This window comes from Muscardinus avellanarius, assembly GCF_963383645.1.
Source record: "Muscardinus avellanarius genome assembly, chromosome: 5".
Taxonomy (NCBI): domain Eukaryota; kingdom Metazoa; phylum Chordata; class Mammalia; order Rodentia; family Gliridae; genus Muscardinus; species Muscardinus avellanarius.
In genome coordinates this window covers 119,996,976-120,009,224 of record NC_137790.1, presented here as the reverse complement: position 1 = coordinate 120,009,224, position 12,249 = coordinate 119,996,976, and the positions used below count along the sequence as shown (strand labels likewise).

The window sequence follows — 12,249 nt, the reverse complement described above, 5'->3', positions numbered from 1 at the left end:
TCCTCCCTGGGTCCTTGTCCCCAAGCTGATTTGAACAGCCATGTTGTTCCCTATTCTCCCTGGTGCACTAATTTGTTGATCAGGTTCATGCTGGGGAATTAACACTGAATGCTGGAAATGGCCCCTCTCTGCAGGAGCTTACGGTCTCGTCTCGGTCTCGCCTCCCTTTGCCCTGTCCTTGGCCTCTTCTTCCCTCCCCTCCAGCCCACATAGGATCTTTACATTAGCTTTATTAATTGCTTCACTATTTGTTTACCTATTTGTTCTACTAATGTGTTCTCTCTCTACTCACATATACAATTATTTTTTTCTAAATCGTTTGAGAACAATTCGCATATCTTAGAGCCCCGAGCCTCTAAGTACCTCAGTGTGCATTTCCTGCGATCCTTTGGTCTCAGCCTCCCAAGTGCTGGGGTTACAGGTGTGTGCCACCACACCTGGCTGCAAAAACGTCTTAAGAAGAGTAAAAATGTGCTGCTGAACCTGTGGGGAGCAGCCTCCTTCTGTTTCATCAAGAAGAGACGAGGGAGTCGATTTTTCATTTCTGAAGAGATTTGGGTTAGGAATTTGGACTGTCTTAGTACGGTGAGCTGTGACACACTGAAAATTGCTACCAGAGGAGTCTCTGCAGCCCTTTCCTCGGCTTTCTGCTAGGGAGGGGCGATGTCTCTCTACCTGTTTCGTGTGAACATCCTTTCCCTAAAGGTGTGTGTGTGTGTGTGTGTGTGTGTGTGTGTGTGTGTTGCTGGGGATTGAATCCAGGAGGATTTTACCTCTGAGCTACATCCCCAGCCCTGTTTTCTTGTTTTATTTTCTACTTTGAAATGGGGTCTCACTAAGTTACTGAGGCCCTTCTTAAATTGCTGTCCTTGAACTTGTGACCCTCCTGTCTCAGCTTCCAAGAACTATGATTACAGGTGTGCAGATCCATCCCTGGCTCAGTATCTAGTTTTGAGCCATTAGGTATGTTCAAGTCCTGGAGATTGAGGCACTGAGGTATTTTGGATTTTTTTTTTTTTGGTAGTGGGGATTGGACCCAGAGACATTCTGCCTCTTAACGAAACCTCTAGACCTTTTTTAAATTTTGAAACAAGGTCTTGTTAAGTTACTGAGGATCTTGCTAAATTGCTAAGGCTGGCCTCGAACCAAACCTGATAACACTTCTGACTCAGCCTCTCAACTAGTGGGTTACAGATGTGTAACACCATGTCTGGTTAATTCTGGACTTTTATATTCAACTGTCTAGCATCTCCTCTCAAGGGACCAGGAAAAGGACTTCTTCATAGGGGGAAAATTGAATCCCAAGAACTATGGGGTGAATTTGAATATGTGAGTGCTTAAGTTTTGAGAATCTAATTAAAGCTTCAGCCCTCAGGGTAGATATTTGTTTTTAATATATGTCACTATCAATAATCATTAGAGATTCCCAGGAGCCTACCTATCTCTGGTTAATTCCCCTCTGTTAATGTTATAATTAGCACTGATGAGAATTGATGGCAGATATCCAAACAGTGGATGCTGATTTATGAAGTCTGGATGCTGTTGTTTATGTCTGGACCCGAGTTCACAAGCCCTGAATGCCAACCTCAGTTGTCCATCAAAGGTAGCTCAGGTGCCTTCTGTCACTGGCCGAGTGTTCCAGGCTTCTTGTGAATAGAATCTGCGCAGGAGGTCTCAGCTGTTCTCACGGTTTGCTCGAGCTAAAATCAAGCTTAAGTCTGCCAAAGAGTTTCTCTTGAATCATAGCGACATCTTCATCACCAACAGTGATGTGCCTGTAACTCCTTATGCTAACCTATAAAATTTAAAGTGACACGATCAATACACAGTCAAGTCTTTCAAAAAAAATAGTGAAAGAATTTTATTTTAAAGCCAAGAATCTTGAAGGGAGATCAATAAATCACCAATGGGACATCATTTCAAAGGGGCAGTCAGGCTCATCTCGGTCTCGTGGAACATAGCAAAATTAAATGTGGGTAATACTCTGTTTTGGGATTCAGATGCTTAAAAATGTGTAGCAATTACTGTCCACTGATGCATGTCAGGTTTTTAATGTAGGGGAAGTCCAAGCTGGTTTATTTGACAAGGATGTGAGGTCTGCGGGACATGTTCTGTGTCATTAGAATATATAGTTATAGTTATCTCTCTCCAGTGATGAATAACAGCCTTCACAAGCCTGCTCATTTTTGCCATCCTCACTCTTTGCTTAGCAGGCAGAGGATGGAAACCTGCCTCCTTCACTCTCCCAGGTCTTCATTTGTCCTCAGGTAACCTTTTCCTGGTGCCCTGGCTCTACAGTTGAAATGTTCAGCAACACTTGGTTGTCCTGTTTTTTAGCTATTCATTGTTGCTAACAATAATATGTTGAGCCTGTTTGCGTGGTTTAGGGAAAGCACACTGTGGTCAAATTAGAAATCCCAGGTTTCAGGTGGTCCTCCTCCCTCCCTTGTGTTTATGATGTCGGGCTGGTCTTAGAGAGTTCCTTAGGCTTGGCCCCATCACCTGTGAGCGCAGGGTGGTGAGGCGCCCCTCTGCCTTCTTGTAGTTGTGGCCAGGTTCATTGGTAGGATGGGTTCTGAAGAAGCTCTGTAAGCATCACGCAAGAGTGACAAGCTGGTAATCCTTACATCCTTACTGATGTTTGGGTACGTTGCATGCAGTTTTGCTTGGGGAGCACCTTAGCTTTAGAGTGTGTGTGTGTGTGTGTGTGTGTGTGTGTGTGTGTGTGTGTTACTGGGGATTGAATCCAGGAGTATGCTACCTTCAAACTAGGTTGCAGAGGCAGGTCTTGGACCTGTGATCTTCCTGTCTCAGCATACCAAGAACTGGAATTATGGGCTTGCATCATCATGCCTGGCTCGTAGCTTTACCTCTTACCTATAGTATTGTCCCATTTTGGATGTATTCAAATTACTCTTTAGTTCAGATAAAACAATGAAGCCACTGCTTTTCTTAGTGGCTGCAAAGAATTTCAAGACTAATAATAAGCCCAAGGTGATGGTGCACACCTGGAATCCCAGCACACCTGAGGTAAGAGGATTGCAAGTTCAAGGCCAGTCTAGGCAACTTAGTGAGACCCTGTCTCAAAATAAAATATAAAAAGGACTGGGGAGCCAGGCATGGTGGCATATGCTTGTAATCCCAGTGCTTGGGAGGCTGAGACAGGAGGATTGCAGGTTCACAGCTAGTCTCAGCTACTCAGTGAGGCTCTCTGCAATTTAGTGAGATCCTGTTTTAAAATAAGAGAATAAAAAAATAGGGCTGGGAGTGTAGCTTGGTGGTGGAATGACCCTAGGTTCAACCCCCAGTAAAAAAAAAAAAAAAAAAAAAAAGAAAAAAAAAAAAAGAAAAGGACTGGGGATGGAATTCAGTGAATTCCATTGGTTCAATCTCCAGTACTGGGAAAAACCAATAACAACAAAAACAAACAAACAAACAAAAAAACCAAGGCCGATAATAAAAGTAATGATAATGATCTGTAATGTTGTGATTCTGAGCACATTATGTACATTAAATTCTCCCAATAACATTTTGAAGTAGGAGCTGTTAGTGTGCCCATTGTACAAATAAGGAAACCAAGAACCGAGTACTTAGTCACACAGCTAGCTGATGGTGGAGGCTTCTGAGCTCTTAATTGCCATTTCGTATAGTTGTACATGCACATCAAGTTCGATCTTGTAAGAAGGATATTATAATTATTTATGCGCACCCAGATACCTTTGAAATTCAGATTTTGCAGGAGCATGTAAGAGTGAAGAGTGGGGTTTGGAAACCAGGGGAAGTGAGTGGAATGCAAACTTGAAAAGAGGTAACTGGTGAATGGAGGTGGAGTTTTTCTGGGAGTTGAGGGGTGGGGTAGCCGTCTGGCTGGGGGCGTAGCTAAGAGAGGGGCAGTGACAAATGGAGCATCGGCGGTGCCAGGAGCCCAGGACCACAAGTGAGTGGGTGTCATTGAAGTTGGGAAGAAGAAAATGATATAGGGATGGCTAATAAGAAAGAGAATTCTGAGCTGGGAGTGGTGGTGCATGCTTGTAATCTCAGCATTTGGGAGGCTGAGATAGGAGGATGGTGGTTTGTGGACAGCCTCAGCTACTTAGTGAGGCCCTTTGCAACTCAGTGAGAGCCTGTTTCAAAATAAATAAAAGAATTAAAAAATAGAGCTGGGGCTATAGCTCGGAGGTAGAATGCCTCTGGGTTCTATCACCAGTGCCGCAAAAAGAATAAAAAATAAAAAATAAAAAAAATAAAAAAAATAAAGAGAATTCTGGGGCTAAGAAAGTTAATGCTGAGGATAGGGAGACCAGGTTACAGTGTTTGCGTGTGAGATGTCTGCCCATGTGTCTATCTACCTAGCTCCACAAAGAAGTTAATTAAACTTGCAAATAATGCTTTAATACACTTTAGAAAAATGTGTCCTCTCGGTGTCTGTTGCTTCATTCACTACAGCCTGGCTTTTTCAAACCCATTCATGCTTTTCCCTTTTCCCACAGAGCTGTGATATTTTTTAAACCTGAGAGGTCTTCAGTGCAAAAGCAACTGAAATAATAACATTCTTCCTTCTAAGTTGGAAACATAGCAGTCTTTTCCGTGATTATTTCTATGTTTGTGCGTGGAATAAAGAGAAGATCCAACACTTTGAATAAATATGCGCTCAGCCTGACGGGCATAATAGCAGCGACGTGCCCAGTACCGCGCGCTGCTGGTTTCTTAATGGGTTGTGTTTGCCTCTGATGGGGTGATGTTTGCTTCTGAGCGTGTGCGCGTGTTTCTGTGTGTGTGCCTCTGTGTGTGCGTGTTCATTTCTCACATTCAGCCTGCGTCACTCTACAGTAATCAGTATGTCAGTGACCTGGGTAGGTGAGGAGGGTTTCTTTGATGGTTAAAGACCTACACTTTCCAGACGTTAGCTGTGCACAATGCCTGGAGGGCTCCCGGTGCTGCACTAAGCATGCGAGTCTCATACCCCAAGTAGCCACAGCGCCTGCCTTCCCATAGGAGCGGCAGCCGGAGCAGATGCTTCCAGTGTGCTTATCTGGCTGTGCTGTTCACTTTGGGATAAAGTTCTGTAATCATATTCGCGTGGATTTATTTCTCCGTCGTGGAAAGCTTGGATCGTGAAGATCACATCATGCCGTACAGGGCAGCATGAATCAAGTTCTTGGGGCTGCTAAGGATTGCTTTGCCTTGTGTCACTCTTTGGAGATTCATACCGGAAAAAGGCTTTGCCTTTAGGGAGAAATTGGACTGCTCTGGCCAATAATGTGCAGCAATACTAAATTTAATGGCAGACCTTGAAGTGTATAAAAACTTAAGTCCAGAAAAAGGTAAGACTCATGCTACTAATTTTAAGGTAAGTGTAATAGTCCTAGTAAAAGATGGTAAAGATGTCTTATTTTTTTGTTTCGTGTTCCGATAAATTTTTATTTTAATTCTTGACAGGGTAGGTGAGATATATTCTATTTCACTGTAAAATGAGAAGGCAACAAAGTATTTTTGGTTTTGCAAAAGTGTTTTGTCCTTTTAAATGTGGAATTTCATGAAGATAGAATTTGCATGTTTGTGTTGAAAGTACATTATTAAGTAAATAAGTGGTCAGGGAGTTGGTCACTTGTGTTCTTGAGTTTTAAGTCAAGGGCACAGAAATGTCTTAGAATTTCATTTGTCTGACCCTCATCAACAGTGGGTTGCAAATGAAACACTGTCATGTCTTATTCCCTTTGAATGGTGGTGAATAAAGTTATATTTTAACTTTCTATGATAACCTGGAGAGAATGATTCCTGATTTGTATCAACTAGAGATAGTCACAGATGGTGAGAACAATTAGCTGCATAAATTGGATGGCATAAGTATTCAGCACAGATAAGATGGAGGCAGTATACATGGATCATGTCCTCAGATCCTGCCTGTCAGCTTCAGGTGCAAGAGAGAAGCATTCTAGAGAATGAGTTAGGAGGTTGGAGATGTAAAATATATGGAGATTGCTCTTGAATTATAAGAAATGTTCCTGTCCGGACTGACAGAACAAATGACATGTTAAGAACCGTCTTCTAAACTTACCTTCAAACTGAAGCTTGTCTGTCATTTCCGATTATTCCGATGATTGTGCGTAGACTCAAATATAACTTCATCACGTCAGGGCTCTATCCGAGAGAGAGAGCCAGTCTGGGGACTGTTGCTGGTTTCTGGCACCAACTCCAGTGTTCTGTGTTCGTAATGTCAGCATCGATGTCTGCTTTTTATGAAAAAATACAAATTGCCCCATGCTTGAGATATCCTGAGTAGACCTGGATTTTCTAAGTCTGGGAAGAATTTTTTACACAGAAATAGGGGAGGATTTGGTTTATTTCAGGTCCAGGGAATCAGAAGGATTCTTATTTGGATTTTTTTTTTTCATATGCTTAGAAATTCTTGTTTGCAAAATATAGGAGTAAATTGAATTGCATAGCATGCTATTAGGCTTGTCTTGTTACACTTTGTGAAAGTAATAATGAATGCATTTTCTGTTACTTTCACCACACAATATGATTGCTAAAATTGAAGCTACAATAAAGCCCTAATTCTGAAATATTATAGAAATTTGAATTAATCTCCTGTTATTCTAAGCTTTTATTTTTATATTTTTATTTTTTGTGGTACCGGGGATGGAACCCAGGTGCATTCTACCTCCGAGCTACACCCCTAGCCCTATTTTTTATTCTTTATTTTGATTCCGGGCCTCACTAGGTTGCAAAGGGCCTCACTAAATACCTGAGGCTGTCCTTGAACCAACATCCTCCGGTCTCAGCCTCCCAAATGCTGGGATTACAAGTGTGCGCCACCACACCTAGTTTATTATAAGCTTTTAAACTTAACTAATAGAAGGTAGATGTTTTCCCATACAGATGACCCTACTAGGGTTTTTTTTTTAAATTGAGCATATATGTCATGTTTTACATAATAGATTTTTTAAATGGCTTTAATAATTTATTATGCTGAGTGAAAAATTTCCTCTACTGATTGTCCATCTTGCTTTTCAAACCATCTCAGTTTGTAGTGAGACCGTTTTTCAAGAAATATTTTTTTGTGAATCTCAAATCAATTTTAAGAGGAACGTCTTAAATTAAGCAGAGCGTATAAAATTAATAGATTTTGAATTCTCATGAAGTCTCAGTTGTAGTATTAAACAGTAACGTTAGTGGAAGTGACTTCAATTAACTGGATCACAAAGTTGGGAAATGTTCATTCAGAGACAGGGAGACCAAAGAGAAGAAAACTGAATTTTGATGGCATATCCTTAGCCTTAAAAGTGTCGATTAAGTGGAAAACTCCTGTTTGTGCCTATATTTTGTATTTATGCATATACCTAGGAAATTGTTATTGTTGTTGCTATTTGCCTTAGAATTTAATGTAATACACTAATTCTCTGAGCTACATTTGGAGAACCATCTCAATGGTTCTTAAAACAATACTGAGAAAAGGTAGGGACTGAACTGTAGCATCAAAGCAGAAATCAGAACAAACTGGAGGCTGGAAAGACAAGTGTTTTTGTGACCTTTTAATATGTCTTAAACCTCAACCTCCCTTTTTAGTAACAAGGGACAATACTACTTACCTTACAGGGTTGAGAAAAGAGCTACTGGTATAATGTCTCTGAGACCATTTAGAAGCTGGAAAAGAAATACAGAAATGTAAGATGATATAATCATAAAAACAAGAACAATGTGCTTTCATCTAGTTTAATTAGAAGGAAATTGTATTTTTTTCTAGGGTGCCAATACAAAGCACTTGGACCTAGAACTTTGGCACCATCTGCTGCTAATTTTCCCCATGGCTTAGTGTAGCTGACATGCCAGCTCTGGGTTAGGATCCTTATGGAAGGGCAGATGTTAATAGAGGGTTGAATCCTGGATCTCTAAAGCAGGAAGAAACCATAGCAATTTCCTTCTTTCGCAAGGAGAAAGAATAAATTTGGAGAGGCTGCAGGGTTTTCTGAAGACATGCAGCAGACCTCTAGCTGGAACAGACAGATCCCTCCCATTCCTGGAGCATGGAGGGCCAGTGTATCAGGTTTTGTTTTTAGGAGATGCAAAACATTTTACTCATGATTTCACTTATGTAACATTATGTAAACTCTTAGGACAAGGCTGCTTTTTTTTTTCTTCTTTTTCTTTTGTGGCTCTGGGGATGAAATCCAGGCTGTACTCCCAGACCTAGTTTATATTTTCTTTGGAAACAGGGCCTCACTAAGTAGCTGAGGCTGGCTTCGAACCTGTGCGATCCTCCTGTCTCAGCCTCCCAAGCGCGGGGATTACAAGCAAGTGCTATCATGCCGGCCAAGGCTGCTTTTCAGAAAGGGAAAAATTAGCTTCTTGTGGTATCCTTCCTTAACTGCTAATAATTAATTGGTATAGTCAGTAGAGATATAGTGAGTTCTTTATCTATGAGGTGCTGGTTGGGGGTATTGAGATGAATAAAAGTGTTTGCCTCTCTTTTAGTAAATTCTGGTTTGAGGCAGAGACAATCTTATATACTGAGAGAGAGAGAGAAAGAGAGAAAGAGAGAGAGGGAGAGGGAGAGAGAGAGGGAAAGGGAGGGAGAGGGAGAGGGAGAGGGAAAGGGAGAGAGAGACAGACAACATTCCCCAGCCCCTTTTTAAAAATTTTAATTTATTTTTCTTTTAAGGGTCTGGGGATGGAATCCAGGGGCATTCGACCCCTGAGCTACACCCCCTGCCCTATTTTTTTAATTCTTTTTTTTTTTTTTTTTTTGGTGGTACTGGGGGTGGAACCTAGCGTCTTTCTACCTCTGGGCTATCCTCCCAGACCTAGTTTATATTTTCTTTGGAAACAGGGTCTCACTAAGTTGCTGAGAGCCTCACTAAGTAGCTGAGGCTGCCTTCCAACCTGTGTGATCCTCCCGTCTCAGCCTCCCCAGCGCTGGAATTACAAGTGTGCGCCACCATGCCCGACTTAAATTCTTTATTTTGAAACAGGGTCTTACTAAGTTGCCGAGGGCCCCACTAAGTGGCTGAGGCTGTCAGAACCACGATCCTCCAGTCTCAGCCTCCCGAATGCTGGGATTACAAGCGTGCGCCACCACACCTGGCTACTTTTGGGTTTTGAAACAGGCTCGTGATAGGTTGCTGAGAGTCCAACTATGTTGCTGAGGCTGCCGTTTCCTCCCAAGCATTGGGTTTACAGGTGTGCACCACCACACTTGGTTTATATAACTGTTAATGCTGTAGTAAAGACGCATTCCAGAGTGCTTTTGAGTGCGTGAAGTCAGCACAGGATTTCTGTAGATGACATTTGAATTGAGATGTGAAGGATGAAGAGCATACACCAGGTGGAGGAGCAAGGATTGAAGTAGCGAAGTCGGCAAGGGCCTGGTATTATAACAAAGACCTGGTAATCCAGGTTAAGGGATTAAAAAAATAAGGTAACAGAAGGTTTGGAGCTGGGGAGAGATTAATCAGATCCTAGAGAGCCGTCTCTGACGGTGGTTTAGAGACTGAGGAGGGTGGGGTGAGGCTGGAGCCATGGACCAGAGGCTCCTGCAGCAGACAGATGAGGAGACCTTAGTGTGCGTTCAAGGTCCTTAGCTAGGCGATCTTCCCTGAGGATACGTGCCTTTCAAGTCCACTTCCTCCTTGTCCACTCACTGACCTGCATCTGGGACAGCTCTGAGAAAGTAATTTCCTGATAAGAAAGCTCATCTGCTCTGAGATTAAGACCTCTTGACTCTTGTCCACTAGTTAGCATTCTGCCCAATTTTGAGTAGCCCTGTTCTTTCCCCAGGAAGCTGAGCAAACCCCCCACCTCCAACCCAGGTTGCGGGATTTGGGTTTAAGCGTTGTCATGTTGCTGCCAAGTAAGTCCAAACACAAGAGGACGTAGTAGGGAGGTCGGTGCCCTTTCTTGGCGTTTAGCTTTGTGGAATGTGATTTCTCCATTTAATAAAGACAATGCTCATAATGTTGCATACTTTATTCTGTTCCACACATCTATTAGTCTGTTCCTGGAACTATCTGTGAGGGCAAGTTCTTCCTCCTTGTTTTTAATAAAACAATATTTACTATTTGCATGTATTTTTTCTATTCCAGCTGAATTTTAAAACTGCCTCTCTAGCCCCAGATGTAGTCCAGTTGGGAATTTTTATTGGAACTGTGTTTACATATTAACCAGAGAGAAGTACCAGGCTATAGATAGACATTGAGCCCTCTCTTCTAGAAACTCTGTAGGGCATATCCAATTTTAGACTTTCTTTTATGTCAGTGAAGATTTAGTGTTTTCTTTAAGTAGGTTGCCTATCTTTCTTGTTAAGGTTTCTTTTGTGGCTTTTAGTTGGTATTGTGAATGGACTTTTTTTTTTAAGTACTGGGGATTGAACCCAGGGACATTCTACCTCCAAGCTATACCTCTAGCCCTTTTTTTTTTTTAATTTTTTAAATTTTGAAACAAGGTCTTGCTATGATGCTCAGGGTCTTATTAAGTTGTTGAGGTTGGCCTTTAATCTGTGATCCTCCTGTCTCAACCTCTCAAGTATTACAGGATTACAGGCCTGTGCATCTGTATGCTACCCGTACAATTTTTGAATTATATTTTAATTAAAAAGAAACAGTCATGAATTTTAAACATAATAGTAAAGAACACACAAGAAAAAGGATGGTTTCCTATCCTAGAACTCTTCACCTCTTTCCTAAATGAACTAGTTTACTCTCTTTTTTTGGGGGGGTAGTGTTGTTTTCCTATGTATAAATGATGCGCTTTCACTGCAAATTGTTGATTTACCAATTTTTTGTATTTTCTTCTATGGTAGATGAGGAATGAACTCATATTTCTCTTTTCCCTCCAGTTGCTCTGTTGATTACCTTTGTCACTTTTACTAGTTTGTTTACACTTTTCTCTTGTTCCTGGGGATTGAGCCCGGCCTTGGGCTGCACCCTGGCTCCTCACTTAGACCTGTGTTTCCTGCGCTGCCAAGTGGACACTCTACCTAGTGACATAGCTTTCCTATTACCAATGTCACCTCTCTTTACACCTCCTAGCTTCTTTCAATGTAATAATTTCTTCACTCTTTTTCTGTGCTCATAGTTATATATTTGGTGGTACTGGGGATGGAATCGAGGGGCCTTCTACCTCCGGGCTACACTCCCAGACCTATTTTTTATATTTTATTTGGGAACAGGGTCTCTTAAGCCAGCTGAGGCTGGCTTCGAACCTGCGCGATCCTTCTGATCCTTCGAACCCCGCGATCCTCCCAAGCGCGGGGATTACAAGGGTGCGACACCTTGGCTAGTTATTTCTATATTTTTATCATAGGTTAATATTAGAGGCTTATTATCCAGGGGCAAGATTTGCATTAGAAGGAACTAGTTAAGTTACTTTAATGCAGGATACTGTCTCGGAGGAAAAGGACAGATGTTGAAGCTTTGTATCTTAAATGATGGAATCAGATTCACTGGAGAAAAATCGAGTACCAGTCCTAATTTTGACAGCTAGCAATCTTCGTCATAGTGCTTCGAGATGGGCACAGTTGTTGGAATCTCTCTTTTGGAGATGAGGAATCTGGGGTGCCCTAGGTCGCGCTGTGATTGGTAGAGCTGACACTCGAATCTTTGTAATTTGTAGAGTTGACTTTGGTGCCTGGACTTTCTGCCATGTTCCTGTCTTCATATTATTACTTTGTTGGAGGTGGTCAGATATCTAGGCAGGAGGCAACTGATTGCCTTGTTTATAAAAGGTTCTCTATCCCTAGAAAGACATTTTAGTTTAACTTCTTCCTTTTACACATGCTCTTCCTCAGCCACAGGCTGGCTTGACATCCCCTTCAATAACTGTGCCTGTAAATGATGACTGAGTGGGAGGCAGAGAGGCAGTGTAGGGGATTACTTAGGGTTTGGTGTCAGGAAGCAACAGGGTAAAAATGGAGAAGGTAAAAAATAGGGTAGATCATGCAGGGTTTATAATATCCCTCTAAGAAGTTTGGGCTGGCTCAAAGGAACCAGGGGAGAAGATGGTCAGCTTTGGAGTAGATATGTAATATAAAAACAGCATTTTTTGTGGGGAGAAAAAAGTCCAGAATGCTGGGAAAAGAATAGGTTCAGCAGTCAGAAGCAGATCCTGCAAGGTACTTGAGAAATTAGTTGAGACTCCCGAGGCCGCGCATCCCGGTCACTGCAGTTTTGACAAATGATCCGTGGCTTCTCTAATTACTCGTCGGCACACCAGCAGCTACCTCGAGTGAGCTAGAGTTACTTCAGCTGTCTC

General features: G+C 42.0%; 1 protein-coding gene across 5 annotated transcripts in view; it reads left to right on the top strand.

The window, feature by feature from the left end:
* The window catches only part of PLCH1 (phospholipase C eta 1), a gene marked incomplete at both ends in the record, with an annotated part of 197,680 nt that overhangs the window by 24,311 nt on the left and 161,120 nt on the right, over positions 1-12,249 (top strand). The window contains one exon of one of the 5 annotated variants that reach the window (XM_080696172.1): positions 5,282-5,324. The exons of the other annotated variants lie outside the window; for them this stretch is intronic. Coding sequence (XP_080552298.1) covers positions 5,282-5,324 — 43 coding nt within the window. Of the gene's footprint in view, positions 1-5,281; positions 5,325-12,249 lie in introns of those variants that run through there. 5 annotated transcript variants of the gene reach the window in all.